The following is a 25,275-nucleotide window of genomic DNA, read 5'->3' on the forward strand; positions in this document are numbered from 1 at the left end:
CAACTCGGCATTGCCCAGTAGTAATCATCATTATCGTCATCGTTTACGATCTTGCAGCCGTCTCAGACATTTTGTGACTAAGGTACAGCAAGTAGATATAATTATTTGATTGAAAATAACGAATTTGAAGAGGTGACGTTAGGGGTCTCGAACAGTTGAAGTTGACGGTCGCCGTCTAGAAATCGGAAGTTTACCCTCAAGTCGGAAGCCGAATATAATAGGACTCAAGTCATCTGGCAACCGATTGCTGAAGGTGGTGGGTTACTTCTAGAAATGCAAGGAAAAAAATGATGTTTTTGGATTAGCACCGCAGCTCCTTTCATTTGATCGTAAATGAATTTGTTTGCTGTGTATTGGGGTCGGTTAGAGATTTTTTACAGAAAGGTTTATCGTAAACGAAAACATCTCTTACTCATTTATTACGCCTCCAGAGCATAACACCCTGTGCCCCCACCCTACCCCCGTTTTTCCCGGCTCCAAGCTCCCGGGTCATGTTGTTAATTGAACAATGATCGAAAATAAATTGAACGAGGAATTTTAAGGTGGGATTAAGGATCAGTTACTCCCACGATTCACTCAGGGACATACCGAAAAGAGTGTGTAAGACGAAAAAACCAAAGTGCCGTATAATACTTTTGATTTTCCAACCTTCTCATGATCAGGAAAAATGGCAACATACACTTTTAATGCCAAATGCTCTCAGCACTACAATAATTGTACCAAACAATATGGTTCATCTTGACGGGTTTATGGATTCCCAGTCATGTTTGTCTTGTGGTGACAAAATATATGACGTCTTCGTCAATCATACTTAATGCGCAAATCAAGTTTGTTAAAAGATGGGCATTAACTTTAGAGTAAAGACTGCATTCCTGCATCGGGAAGGTCAAAGGTTTTGCAGTAAAAGAGGTCTGAAAGGAGAGAGAGAGTAAGTAGTTTTTTCTTCTTTAGAATGAGACCATACTATAGTCAAGAGAGAATATTTTGCTTTAAAATGCTTTTTCATACCTTTTACTCTAGGTTAGAATCTTATCCGCACTCGGCTAAATTTCTCTTTTTCCCTTAAAGTGTATTTTGCCTCTTGGTTAACAGCATCTTTGTCTTATTTGGAATTTACAGAAAAATTGTCGAACCTCATAGCTCTTAGATCCTTGGGGAAAAAAAACTCACTTTGCTATTCAACGTATATAAGATTTATTTTTGAAATATCATTTTGTCAGAGGTTTTTTGCGTTGCCAACAATAACAATATGGTCTGTCTCAAACATTCCCGAATAATCTCGGCGAAACCTTCACGGTATTTTTCTTACCAGTCAAACTTCATTATCCAGCGTTGAATGCAGGGAATAAGAAATTTGCTCATGATAGATGATTCGAGAGAACAGAGATATTTAGTATTATGTTAAGTGGAAGAAGTATTTAACGCGTCTAGAATATGACTTCGACAAGATTGCACTCAATTTGGAGAGACATGCAATATCGTACATCAAAAACTTGTCCACATTAAAATGGCTCAGTGCTGTGCCTAAATGTATCGGATGTTTTTGTGAGATATCCGACTGCATATTATAGACCGATCTTGAATTATTACGCAAGGAATGCAATGGCACAAGAAAGCGACCACATATCTGCAGCCATTTAAAATTTAAATATTCAAACCTAGATACACAAAGATGTGTGCTTTGTATGACACTTTTTGTTTTAATTTGTCAACAACAGTCATCTTTGACAGTTCAGGAATTTTAAAGGTATTTTCTGTGAAAGTAAGGCCTTCGTATAAACAAAATAATATGTTAAAAAACTACCTCGATACTTAGGGTAATTTAGTGCTAACAACTGAGTTGGTAACGTAAATTGGGAGCCATAAAGAGTTTAAAAGCTGATGTTTCAAACGCTAGCCCTTCATCAGAGCTCAGCCCTTTGTCAATCGCTCAGACGAAGGGCTAACGCTTGAAACGTCAACTTTGAAACTCTTTTACAGTGACCAATTTACTTTAACAACTCAGTTGATGATACTAAATTACCCTGTTACACTCTCCCACCGACGCTGCACCACAGTTTCTTTAGAAACTTACCCTCTTTATTCATTCTCTCGATATTAAGTAAAGGACGTGGATTCTTGATGAAGAAACCTTCGCTCCCGTGTTTTCAAGGAAATACCAGGCCTTTTCAATCATCAATTACTGGTTTTTCGTAACAAAGACGGAAGGGGGGGGGGGGGGGACGCCCTTAAAACTCCCCCGTCAATTTTTACGCCTACTGTCTAGATTTTTGGCGTTTATTGTTTATTAGGACTAACATGGTGTCCAAATATACTTTACAAACGGTTGTTGTACTAATGATGAAGTACTTTAACAGTTCAAAATATGCAGGTAATAGCCTCTTCCTTACTGTTGCTCTCCATCATTGTTGGGTCACACGCACGGCTTCAACGTAATTCAAAAAGAGGTGAGATGAAAGTAACAAATCTTTCAAGTTCCATTACGCATTAGCAGTGCTGAACGTTGAAATGCACTAATTCACCTTACTCTGCTATTTTAGAAACCAAAGATGAACGAAAAAAAGTGAATACGCTTTTTGAGGACTTAGCAGAAGCTGGTAAGTTAAATTAGACAAAAATTCGAAACCTAATTTCGTCTCAGCTCAAAGACATGATTGATAATTCGCGTTAAATCGGTCGGTTTCGGCGAGAGATTTACAGACGTTATGAAGGAGTGATTCCAGAATTCTTACAGGATTATTGCGCTGTAAGACCCGTAGAAAAATGATGGACAGCCTATTCCTTGGCTAGAATATTTTTTCATTATGCCGCGTGCACTTTTGTCTTTTTTTAGACAACCTTACTAACATTTTTCATGAAATAGTGTTCCGTGGTTAATTAAATTTAACCTGTTTGTTTGTTTGTTTTCAATTTTCACTCGTTTTACTTGGGCTAACTTACATTACATGTCCAACCACCTTACTTAAGTATCAGACATGGATGTTGATTAAATCACTTTTAAACTTTTCTCTCACTCCTTCCTTTCGGGGCCAAAATTTAATTCAAAAGGTAAAGGAAGAAAGAAACCCTAAATGTACTCAGTCCTCAAAACTCCAGGCCCTGGTTGTCAATTTATATTAGAGAAACTCCTTACTCTCTATCCCCTATACTTTAAGATTTAAGTCTCATATTCTTCCTTAGCCTAGCTAACCAAACTGAGAGAAAAATGATAACTCTCAGTATTACAATTTTTTTCTTCTTGGTTATCCAGAGAATCCTATCAAATTACGCAGTATCTGCGAGGTTAACTATGTGAAAGTCGGATGCTTCAAAGAAGACACCAGCGACAGAGCGCTTTCACAGGAACTTTTCCAAGACAGGATACCAAGCGACTCAAATTACAGTGGACAAGAGGTGAACTGGGGCGACTACAGTACATACCTCAAAAGGTGAACAGTATATAAAGTAAAATATTTCCACAACTTCATCCTGTTTGCCATAAATTGAAAATATGGTCGCGATCTTCAAAGAGAGACCAAATAGTTAAATACAGGGTTTTCAGAGCTTTACTACTTTCATTTCTTTTTTTTTTTGTACATCTTTACACACATACTTTTTATATTTTATGTTTTGGCGAGGCATTTTTTTCAACCTAAAATTCGTGTGTCATGTTAAAATAAGAAGTCTTTCAAATTTTCTCCAGAGGTCTTAAGATATATCAATAAATAAACGTTTTAAAATAGATTGGCTCAGAACACAGGAAGGTTTACTGCTTTTTTGCTGGATCGCTTTTTGAGTAGTTTGTGAAGACATCCCACGAGATCGTTCTTTATATTCTTTCATAATCTCTCCGCTTCATGAAGTTGTAGCTCCCAAAACGACAAAAAACTAATGAGTGTATATTGCTACCTCTTACAGTCTGGCATGCCGCTGCGCCAAAAGCAGTGCCCAGAACGGTTCTACTTACTTTGGTCTCCAAGACTACGGACGATGCTTCAGTGATCCACATGCCTCTACAAGTTACAGCACGCATGGAGACTCGAGCAGTTGCTCTAATCAATACCACCAGCCGTGTGATGACAATGCTTACGGGCAGTGCGTAGGGAAAAACCAACAAGAGAATTACATATACAAAATCATGGATGGTATGCAAGACGTTTAAGTGTACTATACATATTCTACCTAAGGTTTTATGTACATTTTCCTTTCTGTTTTTCAGCCGGGATAGAGCTGTTTTATTGTTATACTAAAGAGAGAGCTTGACTGTTTCAGAATTCTAAGTGTAGCGAAACCCAACTGGGCCGGTTACTTACAAGAGGTCTAACCAAAACCAGGGTTTTACCCAGTCAGTGGGCTTCAGGCATTCTCTGTAAGTGGGTTGATTTAAATGAATAAATGTCCTTCCACTCACAGCTCTCGGCCCCCTTGACGCTGTTCACAAAAATAAATGTTCAGATAAAAGGTTTAGCTAAATTGAGGACTGCTCAGGACGCGGTTTTGTTAAACAATGGCTCAACTTTGTTTAACTAACCAGACTATATGGGTCTATAGGATTCAAGGTACAGGGCGATTAAATTACAAATGATGTTATATCCATGAGTAAGCTTGTCTTGAGACCTCTTCCCAGATCTCTCATAAATGAACTGAGCTTCTGCATTTTCTTGCCTTCCTGTCAAAATATGTGAAAAATATACAGAGCAAATATACAAATTAATATCTAAACAGATAAACAAACAAAGAACTCAAGCAAGTAAAATAAACCCTTTGAATTACACTACCCATCATGTACGTTTACTTTTGCGTTGCATAAGGATTATTTTTTTTTCTCACACTACTTTACAGATGGCAGTGGTAATGGTGAGATTGATTACGGCAACGCGTACGACCAAGTGGACCTCAAAGACTTGAATACTTACAATTAGCCAAATCCTGATGGTAGATAAACCCTCTTAATTACATTGTTATCCTCCTTTTGTTCTTAGCCAGGCATCGAGCTATTTGCGTTCTGGAATGTTCTTTTTTTTCATTTACACTGGTGTTGACGAATGACTTTTAAGATCATTCAATCATCTCTTTGCTGTGTAAGGATGTTTAAATAAACAGGAGGAAAAAAATGTAACAATGATACTCGTACGCGTTATGTTCGTTGCTTTTAACCAAGAGTTAACTTATTCTATTAATAACGAGGAATATCGTTTCAGATAATGCCGATCAACCCAGAATGTGAAAAGTTCAATTTTCGTTCCCTTGATAAGCTGTTTGGGATCCAAGCTAGAAGGAGGGGTGTGGACGCTCTTGAAAATAAGTATCGCGAACGGTGTCGAAAAACAGCAACCTTTCCAAGCTATTCTTCTCAATACATCTTTTGCAATTAAAAATGTCATGAATTGTTTACTTGCTAGATTTTACATCGGGACAATTACCGCTTGGATTTCGTATCGCGTGTTAACGTGTCTGTTAATTCTCTAGACCTATCTCGGTTGCTCCGTGTTCCATGCCCACGTTATGCTAGACCATTAATCCGTGCGTTCATCTGCCTATCTAAGTTTAAATTTGGTCCTGTAAATGATCTCTTTGGTCCATTAATTGATCGTTTTGAGCTTTTAAATGATCTTTTGGTCCTTCAACTGAACTTTTTGGTCCTTTAATTGTCCCTGCTTACGCCGCATAAGCAGCGTAAGCTCATTTACTTTCTGTTCATAGTTTCTTTAGTTTTAGGTCTTCAGTCATGTGAAGGCTTTAATTTGAGCATGTAGAAGCCGTGGCTGAGAGGTGTTAGGGAATGTATTAATTGTCATACGTGGTGCTTGGGCTAATACCTACTGGCTGCGGTTGAGTGCTTCGATCAATCGTTCAATCTGGCCCCAGGACTTGGTGATCTCTCGATAAAATACCTCAGCATGTCTAACCCACTTAATAGCTCGTACATGTCCTTGATATAATCAAGAGATTATAATCTCTGGACATAATTCGACAATAATCCAGTGGAACCCTGAGGTGGGCTCCATAGCAGCATATCGTCTTACCAGAGCTTGTTGAAAATGCAGAAAGTCTCCTCGCTCTTCAGCTGGTAATTCGATCATGAAAGTTTCCAGTGTACCAGCAGTTCAACAAAGACAAAAACAACGCTAGTCATGTTCACTATTTATTTTTTCGACACGCCAATTGATCACAAGAAGAAAACTAATAGTAAAACGTCGAAAATTAATCGTAAATATTCTTGTATAAAAAAGGAAATTATTGTATAATTGCATAGTTTTGCTTATAAGACAGTAGCAGACACCATTAAGAATTATCGTGTAGCTCTAAAAAACCTTCCATTCAGCTCTGTTTCTATTCCCATGGCTCATAATGGCAGCGATTCAACGTCCTTTTACACCGTAAAATCATGCTGAACAATTATTAAAATTGGTTAGTGTTTGAGTTAGCTTCGTCAATTATTGACGCCCGGTTTTTCTATTGCTTATTAGCACGAAATATGGTTGGTTATTTGTACAACTGTAGACAGTAAAAAAGGCAGTGCTTGCCATATAGCTCGTTCGATACCTCATTATCCTTTTATACGTAAAATATGATAAGAAAAGCAGAACCTTAGGCCACATATTCTCTTTTTTTACGAGAAACCTAGACAAGGAGACCTCTTCTAGCTATCAACTGTTGTTACCCCAGCAACAAACTCTTTGATTTTCTACTTAAAAAAAATTTGATATCTATAGCTAAAGTCGATTTCATTCGCTTCAAAATTCTTTTCATCTTCGGTTTGAAATCACCTTAATCTGAAGAGGCCTCTAAGGTTGTATCAAATGAGGAAAAATATCAAAATTATAAAGAGAGAATTTTTTTTAATTTAAGGGGTTCGTTTTTGTGTTTTTATGATCTGAGAAAAATAAATTGTTTACTGAAAGAGACAACACAGCTGATCTTGACAAAGGGGGTGAGATAGATATAAAAGCGAAATCTCCTTGCATACGTTGAAATTTGCCTTTCGTGTTTACGTCTATAACCAGCCGATCTTAGGTGCATTGAAAAGCTATCCCATTCCAATTTGAAAATCAAAGGTAAGTGTTTTATTTTTGAAGCTTATAGTAAAATTGTACCGGCATTTCAAGAAGGACATCTTGAATTGTGCTCATAAAATCTCCGGATTCTATTTGTCTTTTAAAAATTGAAAGACACCGCATCCCTACAGAAATTTTTCTGTCAGTTTCTTAACGAAGGGAAAGTGTATCGAGCTCGATCATTTATGTTAACGAAAGTCATTTTTCTTTACGTATTGACTTATTCTTGATTTGGTGTCTGCTAAGGGGATTGGTGTAGTCTCAAGTACCTCAAGTACACTGACAAATAATTTTGAGTTATCTAAACTAGGAAATTGAAGATTAAACTAAAAATAAAGGCTCTTATGCACGTGTAAAAAAATATTAGGCAGTAATTGAACCGCTGTTTTGACATGCATTTTCTTTCTGCTTGGTTTTACATTGTTGTAGCTAGAAATTTAGTGTTGCGAATGAAAAATCAACAGCCATCATTTTTGTTCTTCCTAGTTTATCCATGCTGATAACAAAGATTTTTTTGGTTCTTTTGACTGTGGAATCATCGGTCACGGGTAACTAAGAGCCATTATTGTATTGGTTTATTTGCACAATATTTAGGGCTGATTTCCAATTATTATCGATTGTTCTAATCGTTTCTAAACGTGGAACAATCGGGACGATTGATTTGCATTCCGACTAAGCTCTATCCGAACGCTACTTAAAGTACAGAAAGAGTTTCCTATATATTCTACCGCCAGCCTCTGCGTATATTTACATTTTTCAAATATGCATACCAAAATTTCTGCACGCCTGTTGCCTGAGGTTGTACAACGAGTGCATTACTAGTAAATTCAAGCTCAGGATCCCTCCTTAAGGATCTCTGATTTGCTTGTATCGTCTAACAATATGCATAATCAAAGATTTCACGTTTTATTTTAGGCTTGGGCACCGACGAGGAAATAAAACGGATGTACCGTGCATTTCTGGAAGACGGTAAGCTGAAATATCAATTAATCACTTCTCTTAGCAATTTCAAGATTAATAAGTTTTCGAGATGAGCTTCATCCCGTGTTTGGACGTTCTTTCTACCTCAATCGATTTTTACCTTTTTTCGTTTCAGAGAATCTTTCAGATGCAGCAGTAGAAGAATGCGACGTAAAATATGAAAAAGTTGGATGCTTTTCTGACAATCCTAAGAACAGGGCGCTTCCAAAACTGATCCTCAGTGATCGAGACAAAATAAACTGGCAACCTGGAGAATGGGAGAAATATTTAAAGAGGTAAAACTATTGAATGACACGCATACACAAGATATAATACTATACAATAAACTTTGTTGAGCGACTGGGAAATTAGACGCGAAGGAGCTGGAGTCCGGATTGAAAGGTCCTGCTTGAAGCGCATGCCAGGTCATTTTATCGTGTTCCTGGGTAATGAACGTTACTCCCATAGTTCATCTCTTTCTACAGAAACGGATTGCAAACGATAAACGGGTGCCTTAAACCGTTAGAAAAATCTAAGGAAAAACTGGGTGTAACATGGTTAGCGAGCTTAGCTTGGAAAACCGAAATAAGCTTAGGGGGGTACAGGTATATTGGTTTTAAAGCCTCTCCAGTGCTATTAACATTCAACGAGGAGGTAAGGGGAGAGGAGCGGGAAAGTAACTGGCCCCTGATTTCAGGATTGTTTTATGGGTAATTAAAGAGGAAAGGAGCCAATCTCGTTACCAACTCCTTGCACTTTTGTTCATGGGTAGAGCCTTGGGAACTAGGTTGGAAAGGGTTTTAACAGAGGGTACTCACTCACGATTTCATTATGCTCAACATCTAAATCTTAAACACGAGAAAGGTTTTTTCCCGTGGCCATAAATAAGGAGTATGAGTCAAGACTATTAGATATCAAACTTTGCTGGTGAGTTGTATAGACTAAAGCCTCTTGGCAACCTGTTTTATTTTTGGTCATGGGTTTTCATTTTGGGGATTTTTGCTTTGACTGATCATAACTTTTTTGTAGTATTACCATGTTCCTAATGAATTGTGTAATTTCTCTAGTTTTGGTCTAACGATAACAAACTGGAAAAAACTTTTAAGAAGATTTTAGGTAGAGTGCAGTGTTCCGTTTAGCAAAATGCGGAAAAGTACATCTGATGCTTTTTGATTCGCTTTGAATATTTACTTTTAGGCTTGCTTGCCGCTGTGCGGAAGCATCAAGCGGCGAAGGATACAATGTGTTTGGTCTTCAGTTTTACGGTGAATGTTGGAGTGGTTCAAACAGGCCTCCTCTTGGGTCTGATAGCTATAGAGAATCCAAAAAGTGTATTAGTTTTCAATACGAAAAATGCCAAAACAACGACCCCAACGAATGCGTCGGAGAAGCTATGACTAATTACGTGTACCGCATTATGGAAGGTAAAAAAAAAAGATAAAAACAAAGATAACCGTTATGTTCTTATGCATGAGAGCGGACAGGATATTCGTTGTTAAAAATAGACAAATGCTAAAAAATCTCTTACAACAACCCTGCCCCTTTGTAAGCACTTTTAAACATGGACCCGTCGTATTACGACACACCGTGCAAAACTATCGTCCAATCAAAGAGATATAACTAGAGTAGAACCAAAGGAAAAACAATTGAGAGATATTTATCCTCAGGGAAAGAACGATGAGGCAAAAATGTGGGGAAAATTACCACAAACGGATCGCAAAACCGCGGGTCAAAGTAATGATTCAGCATGCTCATTTTATGACACAACCCTCTTTAGCTATTTGGAGAATCTTTTTTTGGCGCTGTTTTGAGAAAAATGATCGCATACCACATGGCAATTCTAGCGCGCGAAACGAGTAAGGCAATGACGCATGGTCGGCAAACGTCTCAAAAAGGAAAAGAAAATGGGAATTCTTCAACATGTAACAATTGTGACGAGAATGCTAATCAATATTTTGATATAACTTTGCTTACAAGTATCTGGCAACTAAATGAATGGATGTTTTACAAACAATTTTCTTGTCCTTGTTTTTGTTTTTGCTTTTTTTTTTCTTTTTAGGAGGAAGCGGAGGTGGATCCCCTAAAGCATGAGGAAGAACTAATCCATTTTTGACTCATTACACGGTCGCTTCAGTTGAAATATATCTCAAATAAAATACAAGTTCAACAAAACCCACTACTCTTTATACATGACATAAAATATTTCACCAACACCGAAACCACGAACTGGGGATTTTCAGTCATGTAACCATCACCAGCGCAGAATAGAATTTCCCTCGCAAACTTTTTCTTTTACGTGGTCTTTTTATAAATCGCCTCACCATGATCAAGTTCGACGAAATGAACAAGAGCTCATGACTTATGCTTCGTAGAAGATCGACTTATAACACTCTGGAAAACCTTTCAAGGTTGAATAAGGGTTTATATTTATAAAAGGGTTTATACTTATAAAAGAATTGGGGGAAATTTTTTAAAAGAGATATGCGCTTTGTTTGGTATACAATGACCACCAACCCACCTCCTACTTTAAAAGTGCTCTTCTGCCTTCCTGAGTCTAAGACTAAAATATTTCCTTTGCTATCATGACAATAGCGAAATGCTTTTAAACGGGGCCACGCTATATTCCGTTGAATCATCACTCATTTGCAAAATTTGCACAACTGTTTCACTCACACGTAAAGGATAAGTATACCCGAAATTTTGAAAAAGCAACGTGATATGCCTTTTTTGAATTGTCAATCATTGTGTCAAATTTAAAGAGGGGTATTTCCTTATGAAATAAATTGTGCTATCGAAGAATACAAATCGACGAAAATTAATTATCGGTTGGGTGAAATTTGCAGAGAGGCAGTAATAAATGCTTGGGGAAGAAGTGTATTTCTTTCGCTCATCATGACAATTTTAACACCACAACAAATGTAGTCCACTGATTTGAATACAACTCAAATTTGATTAACTTAAAAACACGTCTAAATTTATTAGTGATTAAGCTGGTTGAGAAAAGAACAAACTGTGTTTTTTTAAGCTAACACAACCGGAAATTTAAAACGTGAGCGTCAGTTTGTTTTTTTCTAATTTGCATCTTTATCCTGACAGCCTTAGTGATATGTACTGTTACTCGCTACACTTTTTGAGGAAGTAATCCTGTTCCCATCTATTTAAAATATCTTCCATCCGCGAACCAGGTATTTTATGTTATTTTGATATCTGATTGAATCTGATAATGTCTTCAAATTGAAAAGGTTTTTTTTTTATTTTTTATTTTCACCTCATAATTAAACAAAGGTGTTTTTGTCTTTACCTTGCTATTCGTGTTTCAGAGACAGAGCACAACATTTTCCCAAATGAAAAAAGACGAAAATTTCACGGGTCTTTGTATATACTTGGCCTTTCGCCATGAGTGAGGGAAGTTATTCAAAATTAGCATTTAAGTTGTATTAAAACATGCGCCTACCTCAGAACTAACATCAAAAAAATATTCGATCCTTTTTGGGAGCAGAATCTGGCTTTAAAATTTATTGCTCATAATAACACCCAAGCACATCCAGGGAAAGCATATTGAATAGATGTCAATTGTTAGCGATTTGATTCAAGCTCGGGAACGCAGCAAATGGGCAAGAAAAATGAATTCACATTTAAAAAGTTTTGGAAAAGAAAAAGTGAAAATCTTAAATTTATTTGCGCACTTCTGGTTCTTGTTCACACTGAACTGAGTCTTCTTTACAAGAAAAGTAGTGCAACGCCACATAGGGGAAACCTTCTATTCACTGTATTTAAACTGCTATTTAAAGGCCTGAGGTATCTCGCCATAGCTGTTCCAAGTTCCGGAGTAATTTGTTCCCTGCTAGTGTTCCGAGTGAAGTGTTCTTGCATATCGATTTTAAATTGTTTTCACGGGATTTTCTTCCTTTCAGATCACCTAGTATGAAGCTGACTTTAACAAGTCCCTATCTGATTTTATTACCATTGATTTGTGTACATGGATTTATCATGGAAGGTAATGAAAATGCTTTGCTGTCTGATGTTCGTTAACTGCGGGCGGTAAAGGGAAAGAGACCTAACGATGGCTTAACAGTCTTAACGATGATATGATTTAAGCAACAAGGCAGTTGTAAAGCGTACTTTAGTGTCGAGGATTTCATCATTTAACGTTTTAATCACTTAGCATGAAGTGATTATAGCAGTGACGCTAAACAGATTGAACCTGCCACGATCGGCTTCTTGTTTGAAATTTTAAGCCTGTTTTACACTTTCTTACAAAACAAACATTGACACGATCAGTATATATTAGCTCGTTTTATTCAGTTTTTGCTTCCGTTAGTGGATAGTCGATACTGAGATAGTCGCCCGATGGTAGATCGATTCTCTTCCGTTACTTGACCGATATCTCGATCGACATGTCGGCCGACAATCGCCCGACCATTGGTCTATCATCAGTTCGCTATCGACAGAGTATGGAATGGCCATCTCAGATGGGTCGACTGAAATGTCGACCAAGGATACACATGTAGAAGCAGCTACGATAAAAACAGCAAAACCGACAAAAATAAAAACAGGAACAATTTTTGTTACTTAAAAGGTAAGACGAATTCCATTTGACCAAGTGCGAAAAAATATTCCCAGTCCCTTCAGTCTCGCGAAGTGCGACGTAGTTCAAAGTGGAGTTTTTTTAGACAATCACTTCCCTCTCGATCTGCCAAATCTATGAGTAGATCGATTTGTCATGAAGAGTTATCGTATATTTGTCTTAGATTCAGACCAAGATGTTCCTGTGGGAGGGCTGAAACCTGGCTGTGAAGTGAAATTTGAGAAAGTTGGATGCTTTAAAGACAAAGTTGACATACGGGCTCTTCCTGAATTAATCTTCCACCAAAGATACAGTATCAGTTGGGATCTTGGTAAATGGGGAGATTATTTAAAACAGTAAGTTTTTCGAAAAAACACAACACGATTTTAATAGGTTTTCATACAGACTTACGCAACGACGATTCATTCTCTTATAAAGATTCCCGAATAAAATGGCTGAAATAGCAATTTTAGGCATCAGTTTACCTTTGGAAGGTTTTTTATTACTTTTCGTTTTTTTAATTTACAAATCATTAACTTTCAAGTGCAGTCGTATCGGTTTACAGTCACCACGTCCCACAATCAACTAACTCACTCAACGAAATACTGATTTAAGAACTTAATGCTTGGACAAGCAAACTTACCCCCCCCCCCCCTTTTTGATAAACAGAGATGAGGGGAGGGGAGGTGGGGACGAAACTGTGTTTGGAACCCATACGAAGGATCAAGAGTAATGCTCAGCAGACCGTCAGCGGACTTTTAAAATCTTCTCAGAAAGCTCCTCTTTAAGCCAAATCAGCAAGTTTAATTATGAAAGATAATCTCGTTTCGTGATAAGATATTTTTTTTCTACTTTAGGCTGGCTTGCAAATGTGCCAAAGGAACGGAAGACAGAGGTTACAGTCATTTCGGTCTTCAGTTCTATGCTGAATGCTGGACGGGTCTCAAGGCTGCTGCAAGGTTTGATATCTACGGCAAGTCAAAGGACTGTAAGGATGGTCGCTTCTTAAAATGTGATGACGGAGATAAAGGAGAGTGCGTCGGTGGAGGTCACGCCAACTACATTTACCGTATTATAACTACAGGTAATGACAATAGCCTCGGTGTACAAGCTTTGCGCCCTGCGCTAAAATTACGGATTATCTTTGCTGCGAGCGCGTCGATAGCCTAAAACGTGCGTTTCAGGCTATGCATTTATGATCTATCCTTCCGTTCCCAACATTTCCAAGATAATTTTTTGAAGAAATTCTTACTACATTTGACTTGAGTCACCTCTGCCGTCTTCGATCCTATTTCAATAGAGAACGCTCAGTCTGAATACCAAGAGGCTTCTCCGTAGTTAATTCTAGTTAGCCAATGCTTTCTTTGTTTATTTAGATTACATTACCAGCGTGCATGTGTGCGACTTATTTACAGACTGAGACAACCCTACAGAGGTGAAAGAATCAAACAATAAAAAAAAATTAAAATTGTGTTATTTTTATTCAACAGAAGGCGGAAGTGGAGTAGAACCCACGCTTGATTGAGAGTCTATGTGCACTTAAACACCGAAAAAGTTAATAATAAATGAGTATTTCAGAATACGTGTGATTTGTGTGATATGAGATGATCATTATCAAAAAAATACACAGGGGAAGGACAAAAATTCTCCTTGAAGCAATATTTAGTTAATAAAAAAGAGTATTTTGCTCCTGGTTAGGTAGCCTGACACCTACTGACAAACTGTTCACCTAACAGCTCATATCCATTGATTCATTTGCTTAAGACCACCCTCATTTATGGAGGAAATCACAATGCAATTGATCCAAATTTGAAACAAGCGATGATTGCAGGAGCAACTGCATAGTCATCGTTCATATGAGTATGACACGAAATTCGTCTTGAATGAAAAATGATAATAACCATACCAGTTAGTCTATGTAAATTATTCGATTGTCGGATATGAATTTTGTAGGAAATGTTTATTTTTAGTGAGAGAGTCTTTTAATTTTTGTTTATACATCATAATGGTATGTCATCTGAAAATACATTTTCATTTTACAAAAAGAGAATGAGGACTTGAAATCACCATTTCTTTGAGCTTAATCAAAAGCTGAAAACTGGAGATTGTTCTGTTTATTTGACTTCGTACGCACAGCCAATTATAAAATGATTATAGATTTTTAAATGACTGACTTTTTTTGGTCAAAAACTTTGAAATTTAATTTCATCAGGATACAGAGAATTATTTCGTTGTTTCTTTTATTGTCTGGCTCACAGAACTGAATTCTCCAACTAAATTTCTCTCCGTGTAAGGAGACAAATGTTGGTAATTGGTTCGTCGACGTGTGAAAAGTGTTTTATTGTAATGTAAATCACTGCAGCTTTGAGACAACAAAACTTCACATGTGAGTTTAGTTTGGCGAACGCGAACGGATATCATCGTTGAGCAGAATTTCAAATCGTTTAACTAAAAACTCAGGTAAGTATGAATATATATATATATATATATATATATATATATATATATATATATATATATATATATTTTAAATCCCATATCATTTTTTGAAATAAGTCAGTATCTTTGTTAGCTTCGATGATGACATAGTAATGACTGACTCCTCAACACTTGGCCTAGTTTCCTTACATCGTTATACTGATTTTAAATATATCATCTGCAATATATCATTACTGGTTTTGAATGAAAACACCATACACACCAAGTCAACCACTTCGCTTGTCATTCTTGTCATCTTTCTCGATGATAACTGCATCCTTAGATTATACTTTTTTAGTTGCCCTTCGTTTGTTGCACATTTGGATGTTTACAAGTAAGGAAAATATTCCAGATGTCCAATTTCTCTGTTGACACAAAGATTCGAGAACCTTCCAGAATTCTTTCAGCTTTCTGAATTTTCAATTTACCAAGGAACCGATATTGAGGAAAAAGCCTTTATCATGCCGTGCATTAGTTAAGGAAGGAAATTAAATTTTATTGTTTAACATCAATAGAGGATGAAGTATTGTTATAACATAGCGCGCGCAAGGCCTATCTATTTCCTCAGTAAGGAGCTAGCATGGTAAAAATCGCTATGTACAGTACAGCCGTGCATCTATTACATGACATGTGCGATTTCACTTCGGCTGAAAGTTCCCGTTGAGTTTAGCCGCGAGGATTCAAAACCTTTACCCGCTCTATTTCGATTGAGATAGACCTTTTGGAGCTCAAAATAGAAATAAAACTTGCTAAATAATACCCGTTTCGAAAAACAATGAGTATTTAGTTCTTTAAAGCGACGAAATAAATTTTGGAGTTAGCGATACTTCATTCGCGATGCGAATATGGCTGAAAACAAACCTAAGCTTTCTGACTTCAACTGAGGCCTTGCGATTTTGGGTAACCTTCATTAAACGGTAAAAATTATTTTGAGGTGTTGATATGTCCTGCGCCTCGAGCAACTTTTACGCTTCTCTCGTGCACTCCAAACTTCCCGCATCCTCGATAGACGCGTGCTGAGCATGGACGAATTTTCTATTAATGCAAATTTTGACCTTTTAAACGCCATCGACAATGCGGACACAATTTTTATCATGAAATTAAAGTCGGATATGAATTCAAATCAGTATATTTCCATGTTTCATAATTCCGGAGTGTACTTAAGCTCTCTTTTTCTGTCACTTTCTGTTAGGAACTTCGTTTCAGGGCTTGATGAGATGACGAGGTTGTTTTTCCTTGCATTCCTGGTTTTCAGAATGTCATTCTCTTCAGGTAGACCCTATAATTTTGTCTTTTGCACTTGCCACGTAAAGGGGTTATCTCGGCACTACATTTGTAAACCGACCGGCTACTAGCATCAAAATTACGGTGGTGACACCATTTAGATCCTAACATCATTTTCAGCTATGCCATGTCCTTCCTTTGACCCCTCTCTCCATGAAGGTTTTTTTTTTAACTCGCTTGTTGTTGTTCTACGTTATCGCGAAATTAGGTAAGGGGAAGAAGTTTTTTTCTTGAGGTATGAAAAGAGATTATATTCTCTTGGGTGTGATGAATTAGTCAATAGACGAACCCCTTTAGGCGGCTGGTACGTCCATTGACAATGTCCGCGTCTGAGAGATTGTCCGAAAAATGAAAAGTTGGCTGAGAATCGAAGCTTCAAGGCAAATATGAAATTTTGAGGACAATCTCTCAGCCAAGAACATTATCATCATCATATCAGCCAACCAGAAGGGAGGCTATTTATTTTCTAACCCTTCCATTCATTTTCGTATCGCGCGTTGACAAGAAATTCCGTTGAGTTTTTGAGTTCGTTACTCTTTCACGTGAACTAAGAAAGATGAAAAAGCGAAACTCTTTTTCTCGCTGGCTTTGTTTGTTTTCGACGGAAATAGTCAGGGGATAAACATCGACGTAGATAGGAGTTGTTGCGTGATAACTGTTGGCTGACTATGCACCATGTAATGTAAAGTAGCAAATAGAATCTCGTGGAAATTAATGGAAGGGTAAAAAGGGGCGATAAATCGTGATAACAACTATTCTCGAGTCGTTCCTAAAAATTGGTCACCTGATATCTAACTATGTATAACTAGTTTTTTCCCGCTGGCAGCTTTCAAGCATCATAGAATAAACCTGATAATCGTAGTTCTATTGACTACATAACTTAAAATTAAATTAGCTTAAAAAGGGAATTAGCGGATACAAGGATCTACTTGTTTTTTCGGTAAAAGACGACGGCGTTTTTCTTTTAACCGAGTCCTTCTAAAAAAAAATGAGGTGAATTTTGTTGTAGCTAATTTGGCAGATTGAAAAACATTTCCCTTTCGAAAAGGTTCAAATAATTTCCTTTACTTTGACCAATTCGTTCCTTTTCTTGACTAGTGCATGGTCAGCATGTCACATGCGAGCGATCCTTCTACAAGTTAGGATGCTTCCAGGACAGGACATGGTCCAGATCCATGTCTAAACTGCTTATCAATGACCGCGGCAGGTCATCCCAAAGTCAACAGATCGACTGGAAAAACTGGGAAGCTTACATGCATGGGTTTGTACAGTTCATGAATACGAATAACTTGATATAAATGTGGGAAAGCATAATTATCGGTATCTTGACTTTCTTGCGAAAGGTATGTTTATGCGTGCGCTTTTGAACTTTTGAGCATTTTATTTATTCCTTGTAGTCTTTGTCTTGAAATTCTCTTCAAGTTTGAAAACACTCCCGCAACCTTTGTCATGAAGTAAGCATTGTCTTTCTTAAAGTGGCTCTCAGTTGATTAACATTCATTCAAAGTTATATATCTGGTTCTCAGGACAAATTAATACTCTGTAATCTATGCTTCTCAATTTGCCCGCATGGATTTAAAATGTGAATCTTCATTTCTAAACTTGACCGTCATTACCTAGCCTCGCCTGCCGTTGTGCCCAGACTGCCTCTCAGCATGGATACACTATGTTTGGTCTTCAGCATTATGGAGAATGTTGGTCGGGTCCAGGGTCATGTGACCAGTATTCTCTTCATGGAGAATCCCAATTGTGCATCGGTAAGAACTTCACGATGTGTAATATCAATGATGAAGGCGAGTGTGTTGGGAAGGCCAACGCCAACTTCGTGTACCTCTTGCTAGAAGGTGAGTATAAATAAAATATAGAGATTCGTGATCTACTCAATTGCTTTTTATGATTTATCACTTGATCGGTCCATCCTCAGTTTGGCTCTAGGTTTTGACTGATCTTTACCTTTGTTTTCCTTTAGCTCTTTTAGCGTCGGCCTTGTTTATGTTAAGAATAAGTGTTACGTGGAAGGTTTTGGCACTCATAAAATAATCTTATCAATTCAAGTCAATTTTGGTGCCGTCCGTTAGTTATAAGTAATTACGTGTGTCAGCTCAATGGATGTACTTGATTTTCAGCCGGCAGGTCGGATGAAATTTATTTCATTACAAATTGTGATCAGATATCTCCACCGGGAAAGAAGAACACCATTTAATTTTCCATGCAACCAACGTTTGGCTTCTTAGTTTCGGTTAATAATAGCGCCCAGCTAGTATCTGGGAAGTGAGGGTTCGTATCCTGTCGATGCCTAAAATATATGTCAAGCTTCTTTTTTGCAATTGCTAGATTGCAGCTAACCTTCTAGGGTATTACTTTTATTGATTTGTAGTGTATTAGCTGAATAGTCAAAAAAGGCAAGTTTATTACATTTTTATGATTCTCTCTTCTGAGTCTTTTTAATTCCACATCAGTATCTTTTTTACCTTTGTGTTCCTTTCAGAACCTGAGAAGGAAGTGAACATCTAATAAATGAAGAAACTTCTTCACAGCGCTTTAAAGTATCGTAGACGTTAAAGTTTTCTCAAAGCTGTAATCGAAGCATTCTAATTAAAAACAAGTTGCACCTTAGACATTGTAGTTGTACTGACTCTTCGATAGCCACAATGTGATACCAAAGATGATCGACCCAACTTATATTTTTGTAAAAATGTGCAACAAGCTAGTCTGCAAACGCCAGCTATGAGATTCAGAGATAATGAAAGGCTGCAATGATTTCAGTCATTTCCCTCATTAGAAGCTATGTATCATTTTCAAAAGTAAAGCGTGGCACAGGTCCGTAACAAATTTGTTGCAATGCTTAAAGCCTAACATTTGTATCGAGTAGATTTTGGATTCTTTGCTTTTTCAGTAATCTGCTTTTGTAACAACACGAGATTGTACTCTTGATTGTGTTTGTCCTGTCCTTAAGTATGTGCACATACATGAAGTAGATTTCTAAACAATTTACATGGAGAAAATGGTTTAGCTATGTAACCGTCAAGAGTTTGCAACAGCGTACAGGTAATACCTGTATGTATAGAAACATTTAGATTGTTTTCGTATCTCCAAAAGAGGGTGATTAAGGGGGGGGGGGGGGCAGTAACAAATCTTCTTTGAAAGAAATGTTATTCTAGAATGATTCTCTATTGTGACCATTACGTTACAGTTTATTTAAACGGTGCTTCGGTGCTTTGGTTTTTGATCCTTGGCGTTTTCAATTTCGTCTTTCTTATAAAAAGGATCTCTTTCGCTAAGCTCGTACGTATCCTGCTTTTCTTTGGGCCTTCAAAATAAGGAAAAAAAAAAAAGCACAATCAGCGCTTTCAGAATACAATATCTTCGATAAAGATTGTTTGTTCGATGAGCTGTGTTACTTTACAGTTATGTGGTGTAAAATAGTTTCTTGGGCATGTATTAAGATATAATATTGTTCATAAGAAATTTCTTTCAAAAGCCGACTGAAATTAAAAAAAAATTGTCTAATGGAAGAACAACTCTCAGAGAAAGAAGGCGAATGATTCATACCCGAACATTTCATGTCACTGAATATGAAACTAACGTTATCGAAAAAAGGCAGTCTCTATTTGCTCGCACTTAGAGACATGGTATAACTTACACACTCAACCTTGAAATTGAAAATTTTCGCCTGAAACAAAAGCTGCCCGTGATGTATAAGAATACTTAGCTTGCTCTGGTACGAATTACCTTCAAGGGCGCCGAAGGATTTTAACTAGGTGTTTCTTAATTATCTTTATACTAGTTACTGGGTTGAAGGAAGCGGATATGTACACTCACATTGTATTGGATGAGCAGGTACCACATGCTCTCTTACACATCATGTTTATGGTTCCTATGCTGGCTGTCGGAGCATACTCACTGCAAAAACCACGTGATGCATAGTCGTTGCAGTCATCTGAGTAGTCCTTGCAGTCTGTCATTATAGAAATAAATCATGATCCCACTTTCATTATTCTCCGACTAAAGCTACCTCCACTTCGGAACGGTACAGATAGAAAATTATAATTGGTCGTAGACTGGATCATTTATTAGTTTAATGGTTATTCATTCCTTTTCACATACTAAAATATTGAAAGGGTAGCGATTGCGTTTATAGATCCATTTGATTAGCGATCAGTAAACCAGGCCAGTTTAAACTGTGAGATAACCAAAGTCGCTCGCTTGGTTGACCGTGCTGGCCTCGTTTATTAGACGGGTGGTAAATATTCGAATACCAAGCGGCAACAAATAATACTTGATTATCTTAAGCCTAAGATCTAGCAGAGAGTCCAAAATTCTTGGAGAAATTTCATTTGTCAAAGAAATTTTTGTTCACGTGTAAACCGAACTGATCTTAAGTTATTGGCAATTCTTTATACTTTCTTAGGAATACTTACCATTGTCTTCCACGGTCATTTTTCCGTCATCAAATTTGTATTCACCATAATAATCTGTGTCAGGATTTGTCGTGGGGTGTACGGCATCATTGGTGTTGCTAAATGAGTCAGCGTTATAGCTTTGCTTTTCATGTCTTTGTCGGCCCATAGCTAGTTGCTTGACTTCATAATCTCCACTAATTTTGGCAGTGGGTCGTTTTCTCTTGGAATGTCTCCGCTCACCATCAAACGGTTGAACGTGGACTTTATCATGCCTATGATGATGATGATGATGGTGACGCTTGAAGCCCTCTTCCACTTCATCGTCATCTTGAAATTCACTTGGACAGTAATCACAGAGTTCCTGATGCCCTATAACACATGTACACGTTCTTTACATGCATTAAAAAAAATCATAATTTACCTCTGACAAGGAATTTCCATTAAAATGTTCTTATCGAACTCACCGTCAAAGCAGGGTCGACAGAAGTGAACAGAAATGCCTGTTTAAGATAAATGTACATTTTGTTAGAATCGGTTGAAACGTCACAACCCGTGAAGGAAATAACTTCAACAACGAGACAAGCAATTATTATTCATTTCACAAACTGATTAAAAAAGTGTCATTCTGACCTTTTAATATTTTGGTGACTACTTGTTGTGCAGTTCGCCCCATTTGTGAGTAATCACCCCTGAAAATGTGTTCACTGTGTGGAAAACTTGCCATTGCGTGAAGTTGTAATTTACTGTAAAGGTTGCCGATACCCACGCAAAACATTTCCACTCCATTCGACCTGATATCCATAGACGGTGTGATAACATCATCAATAGATCTTCCGGCAGCAAGAAGAACAATGGCTCTCGGCACATGTCCTCTTCCTGAGGCACTGAAGAGGTAGTGCTTTGCAACGAGCAAACCCCGTCCTATGTATGTTCCTGGACCATCTGTTCCAGGATATTGCACAGAAGACAATGCTTGATCGATGTTTTGTATATCAAAGTATGTACGAAAGTTAAAGATGACAAAAGCCTCAAGAGAAAAAACAACAACTCCGACGCGAGTCATGTCGTGATGGATGGAGAACGAATGCGACACGGCGCTGACGAAGTTGAGTAACTGCTGGAAGTTTTGTTCGTTTCCAACAGCTGAAGACCCATCGACCAAGAACGCCAAATCCAATACGACTATAGAAAATGACAAGAAAGAAGAATTAACCAGTTATACATGACTTTTGTGTCTAGATATAAAAATCAGAACAACGAAATTATGGATTTAAGGTGTTGTTACGTGCTCACCTTCCATTCCTCTTGCTCCTCCTACACTTCCTGCTCCAGCTCCACCCATATTAGCTCCACCGATGCCTCCCCCGATACCTACTCCACCGCCAGTCCCAATACCACCGATACCCCCACCTATTCCACCGATACCCCCTCCCGCCCCTCCTCCCATGCCTCCACCAACACCTCCTACTCCAACCCCAACCCCTCCACCTATGTTCCCGCCAGCACCAGTCACACCTCCGATACTTCCTCCCATACCCCCTCCTACCCCTCCCACGTTTCCGCCAGCACCACCACCTACCATTCCGCCACCACCCGTCATCCCACCGGCTCCAGCCATACCACCACCCGTCATCCCACCGCCTCCGACCATGCCTCCACCCGCCATTCCGCCGCCTCCAACCGTGCCACCACCCGCCATCCCGCCACCCCCGACCATGCCTCCACCTGTCATCCCACCGCCTCCAGCCATCCCACCAGCTCCAACAGCGCCGCCTCCACCCATTCCACCAGCTCCAACACCGCCACCTCCTCCAGTCATACCTCCAGCTCCAACACCAAGTCCGCCCCCTATATTCCCCCCTCCAACTCCAATATTTGTTCCGCCTGCTCCTACCATACCCCCCGCGCCTCCGATGCCACCTCCAATGCTTCCCCCTACCCCGCCAGTAACTCCTGTTGACGCTCCTAGGGAAAATTAAAAATTAAATGAGAACAACAGATTATAATTTCTCGAGTATCTGTTTAGTAACAGAAACTTATAACGACGCAATTTGATTTTTTTCTTTTTCTTCTTTTTTTCAATTTTATTTTACCACGCTTATTAATTATTCGGAAATTCACGAGAAAAAAACGACTTTCCTTTCAAATCAAATATCGCTTAGGACCTGAAGAAGTAGCTTATAAATGTTATCTATGTGAGCTAGAAAAAATAATAGCCTATTTCTCCCAAAAAATTCAAGCATTTTTTATTGCGTTTTAGCAAGCGAAAAACAGCATGTTAATTGCATATCAGTGAGAATGAGGTTAACGTTATATTATTATGAAACCGCAGCAACATCCTCTTTAATGTGCACAAATCACTATCTAGTAAGAACTGTATTCTATCTTCACACAAGGGTACCTTTATCTTATGTTATAAATGTCGCCTAGTTTACAGGTGAAAGCAAATATGCTTTGATTTTTATGGCTTGTCATGAGGTAAGTACCTAGCTTTTCATCGTTAAATTGGAACTCGCTAAACAGCAAACGGCAGCACACGAATTTATGCGTATTTTATTTCAGTCTACTTTCATGTTATTTTAGTTTTCTTTCCAGATATGCTGATATTAAATATTGATGGATTAATCAGTGCATTTGTTATTGCATTATGGCAATATAATGGAGAAAGTATTTTGGGGTTTTTGCGAATGCGTTAGAAAAAACGTAGACGAGAGCCAAATTTTGCGCTTGCAGCCCAAGGTAACAAGCTATATTATAATATAAGTTAGAAGCAATAGTAGAGTTGAAAACTTTATGCGTCTTGGGTCTTCTCTTGAATTCAAGTAGAAGAGAGTCTCATGCGTTTTACGCCCAGTATGTTAGAGGAGTCTTGTCAGCCACCATGCAGTCATCGCTTTGAGAGTCCATGCGCATGCTTCTCTCACCATCTTATCTTACCATTATCACCTAATTCACTGATGCCTTCTGCAGGAATACTGGTACCAACCGCATGAATGGTACCAGGCGGTGATTCAACACCAACCCCAGCTGGCGTTGTGGAGCCAAATCTTTGGTTAGAGGGAACAAGGGGAGGCGGATTTGGCACCACCTGGGCGGGAGGGGGCATTCCATTTCCGACTGCTTGCTGTGTTCCTGGTGCAGACTCAATTACCATGCCTGTCGGTGAACTGGACGCTACGTTTGAAGAGGGTAAACTTTTCATTCCCTGAGAGCAGTCCCTTCCGCCTGGTAGACGAAGATTTCCTGGAACTCTTGTTCCGGTAGTAGGTAACAGGTCCGGTTCAGGCTCTCCTCCGAGGCACTGAGGACCAGTTTGGTGCATTGAAGGTGGCTCAATACTGTTGACTGCTCCTGCGTTGTTGTTCATTTCGACTGTGTCCACACCTTTCATTGTTCCAGGAGGAGATTCTACAGAAGTACCAGCAGCAGTTGTGGATGCCATATCTAATGAAGAGGAAATTCTTCGGCCACCTGTTGGCTTTAGCGCTTCTGATTCCTTTTCTTTCAATGCATCTTTTATGTCGCTTCCAAGTAGTTTAGTCAAAAGAACTTTCATAAGGCCATTCGTTTGAAGCCCCTTGCTCTCCGTTGTTATGGAAACTCCCGCCGTATTTACTTCTGTTCCATTTTTGTTTTCTTTGTTGCTCGTTGCCTGTATATGTAACTTACCCAGGTTTTCGTCCTCCTTGACCACATGTTGTTGCGTGTCATGCGAATCGTCATCTTTTACGTTCTCATTATTTAAACTTATAAGAACTGCGTTCTCTTTTTTACCCTTGTTTTCATCCAGTGAAGGATCTGCTTTTTGTGATGTATCGTCAATATCCTTTAAAACTTCTTGAAGAGAAATGCTTTCAGTAGGCTGATTAGTGGACTCTTCTTTGCTAGTTTTGTCACCATCCAGCTGAATACCTATTCTAAGCGGATTCAACTTCGCCTCCAATAACACCTTCGAATCTGTTTTACCTTGCTGCTTATCTGGGTTTTGAGCTGATAAATCAGAAGCCTCTTTTTGTTGTGGTACGTTTTCACTGCTTTCATTTGAAGAACGCCCATCAAAAGAAATTTGCTTGCCGCCGTATAAGTCGTTAAGTAAGACGTCCTTTTCGCCCGATCCCCTACCGCTGACTTGAAAGGAAATGGGAACGTTTGCTCCCCTCATGATATCTAAAGATTTGCTCCTGGCATTAGCTCCAGTCTCTCTCATATTTCCCTGTTTAAAATCATTGGTTACAGACAGAACTTGGGGTGTTTCGCCACTTTGGTTTCGACCGTGTTTTACAACTGTTATCCGAAGGACCGTATGTTTCCTCGTGTCTGGATGTTTGAGAGAGTTGTTTGCATTGGTGGCATTCACCTTTCCCCGGTCAAATATTAGTCTCTCTGTTCCATTGGATATCGATATGTTGTTTTCGACAGAGTATATTGCAGATCTTCGTGGTTTTCTTACCTCAGCCATGGCATCACCTATAGGTGGGCGCCAGTTTCCAGGAGAAATTTTTTCAAATGACATACACATACGTCCTTTCAACGTCTCTTATTGTTA

General features: G+C 38.5%; 5 protein-coding genes across 5 annotated transcripts in view; 4 read left to right on the top strand and 1 right to left on the bottom strand.

Annotated features, from left to right (window-relative positions):
• Positions 1 to 797: 797 nt before the first annotated feature.
• On the top strand, positions 798 to 5,101 carry LOC113683195 (uncharacterized). Its single transcript, XM_027200406.2, has 6 exons — positions 798 to 928; positions 2,358 to 2,447; positions 2,541 to 2,597; positions 3,251 to 3,428; positions 3,898 to 4,124; positions 4,822 to 5,101. Exons 2-6 carry the CDS (start codon positions 2,366 to 2,368, stop codon positions 4,899 to 4,901), a joined length of 624 nt encoding a protein of 207 aa, XP_027056207.2. The 5' UTR covers positions 798 to 928; positions 2,358 to 2,365; the 3' UTR covers positions 4,902 to 5,101.
• A 1,792-nt stretch (positions 5,102 to 6,893) lies between these two features.
• On the top strand, positions 6,894 to 10,169 carry LOC113683234 (uncharacterized). Its single transcript, XM_027200449.2, has 6 exons — positions 6,894 to 7,037; positions 7,524 to 7,585; positions 7,953 to 8,006; positions 8,134 to 8,293; positions 9,195 to 9,421; positions 10,057 to 10,169. Exons 2-6 carry the CDS (start codon positions 7,531 to 7,533, stop codon positions 10,086 to 10,088), a joined length of 528 nt encoding a protein of 175 aa, XP_027056250.2. The 5' UTR covers positions 6,894 to 7,037; positions 7,524 to 7,530; the 3' UTR covers positions 10,089 to 10,169.
• Positions 10,170 to 11,001: 832 nt separating this feature from the next.
• Positions 11,002 to 14,146, top strand: LOC113683196 (sialate:O-sulfotransferase 2). The gene is made up of 5 exons (XM_027200407.2): positions 11,002 to 11,182; positions 11,912 to 11,994; positions 12,749 to 12,920; positions 13,422 to 13,648; positions 14,055 to 14,146. Exons 2-5 carry the CDS (start codon positions 11,922 to 11,924, stop codon positions 14,087 to 14,089), a joined length of 507 nt encoding a protein of 168 aa, XP_027056208.2. The 5' UTR covers positions 11,002 to 11,182; positions 11,912 to 11,921; the 3' UTR covers positions 14,090 to 14,146.
• A 492-nt stretch (positions 14,147 to 14,638) lies between these two features.
• Positions 14,639 to 18,942, top strand: LOC113683225 (uncharacterized). Its single transcript, XM_027200439.2, has 5 exons — positions 14,639 to 15,024; positions 16,235 to 16,314; positions 17,425 to 17,587; positions 17,947 to 18,170; positions 18,815 to 18,942. Exons 2-5 carry the CDS (start codon positions 16,260 to 16,262, stop codon positions 18,838 to 18,840), a joined length of 468 nt encoding a protein of 155 aa, XP_027056240.2. The 5' UTR covers positions 14,639 to 15,024; positions 16,235 to 16,259; the 3' UTR covers positions 18,841 to 18,942.
• Positions 18,669 to 25,275, bottom strand: part of LOC113683219 (uncharacterized) — a 29,250-nt gene continuing 22,643 nt past the window's right edge. The window contains exons 28-34 of the mRNA XM_089180920.1: positions 23,667 to 25,196; positions 22,023 to 22,694; positions 21,360 to 21,911; positions 21,194 to 21,229; positions 20,748 to 21,098; positions 20,149 to 20,284; positions 18,669 to 19,636 (exon numbers count right to left, since the gene is read on the bottom strand). Of these exons, the coding sequence (XP_089037046.1) occupies positions 19,525 to 19,636; positions 20,149 to 20,284; positions 20,748 to 21,098; positions 21,194 to 21,229; positions 21,360 to 21,911; positions 22,023 to 22,694; positions 23,667 to 25,196 (3,389 nt within the window). The 3' untranslated portion in view covers positions 18,669 to 19,524. The remainder of the gene's footprint in view (positions 19,637 to 20,148; positions 20,285 to 20,747; positions 21,099 to 21,193; positions 21,230 to 21,359; positions 21,912 to 22,022; positions 22,695 to 23,666; positions 25,197 to 25,275) is intronic.

The sequence above is a fragment of the Pocillopora damicornis genome, chromosome 8, assembly GCF_964200805.1.
Source record: "Pocillopora damicornis chromosome 8, jaPocDami1.2, whole genome shotgun sequence".
Taxonomy (NCBI): Eukaryota; Metazoa; Cnidaria; class Anthozoa; order Scleractinia; family Pocilloporidae; genus Pocillopora; species Pocillopora damicornis.

Bases quoted from the DNA above. Each gene is read 5' to 3' on its own strand.
- LOC113683234 (XM_027200449.2), top strand. From the start codon at position 7,531: ATGCTGATAACAAAGATTTTTTTGGTTCTTTTGACTGTGGAATCATCG. The intron at 7,586-7,952 runs GTAACTAAGAGC...GTTTTATTTTAG, and splicing joins TGTGGAATCATCGGTCACGG to GCTTGGGCACCGACGAGGAA. The intron at 9,422-10,056 runs GTAAAAAAAAAA...TTTTCTTTTTAG, and splicing joins CGTGTACCGCATTATGGAAG to GAGGAAGCGGAGGTGGATCC.
- LOC113683225 (XM_027200439.2), top strand. From the start codon at position 16,260: ATGACGAGGTTGTTTTTCCTTGCATTCCTGGTTTTCAGAATGTCATTC. The intron at 16,315-17,424 runs GTAGACCCTATA...TTTCTTGACTAG, and splicing joins CAGAATGTCATTCTCTTCAG to TGCATGGTCAGCATGTCACA. The intron at 18,171-18,814 runs GTGAGTATAAAT...TGTTCCTTTCAG, and splicing joins CGTGTACCTCTTGCTAGAAG to AACCTGAGAAGGAAGTGAAC.
- LOC113683196 (XM_027200407.2), top strand. From the start codon at position 11,922: ATGAAGCTGACTTTAACAAGTCCCTATCTGATTTTATTACCATTGATT. The intron at 12,921-13,421 runs GTAAGTTTTTCG...TTTCTACTTTAG, and splicing joins TGGGGAGATTATTTAAAACA to GCTGGCTTGCAAATGTGCCA. The intron at 13,649-14,054 runs GTAATGACAATA...TTTATTCAACAG, and splicing joins TTACCGTATTATAACTACAG to AAGGCGGAAGTGGAGTAGAA.
- LOC113683195 (XM_027200406.2), top strand. From the start codon at position 2,366: ATGCAGGTAATAGCCTCTTCCTTACTGTTGCTCTCCATCATTGTTGGG. The intron at 2,448-2,540 runs GTGAGATGAAAG...CTGCTATTTTAG, and splicing joins TCAACGTAATTCAAAAAGAG to AAACCAAAGATGAACGAAAA. The intron at 4,125-4,821 runs GTATGCAAGACG...ACTACTTTACAG, and splicing joins CATATACAAAATCATGGATG to ATGGCAGTGGTAATGGTGAG.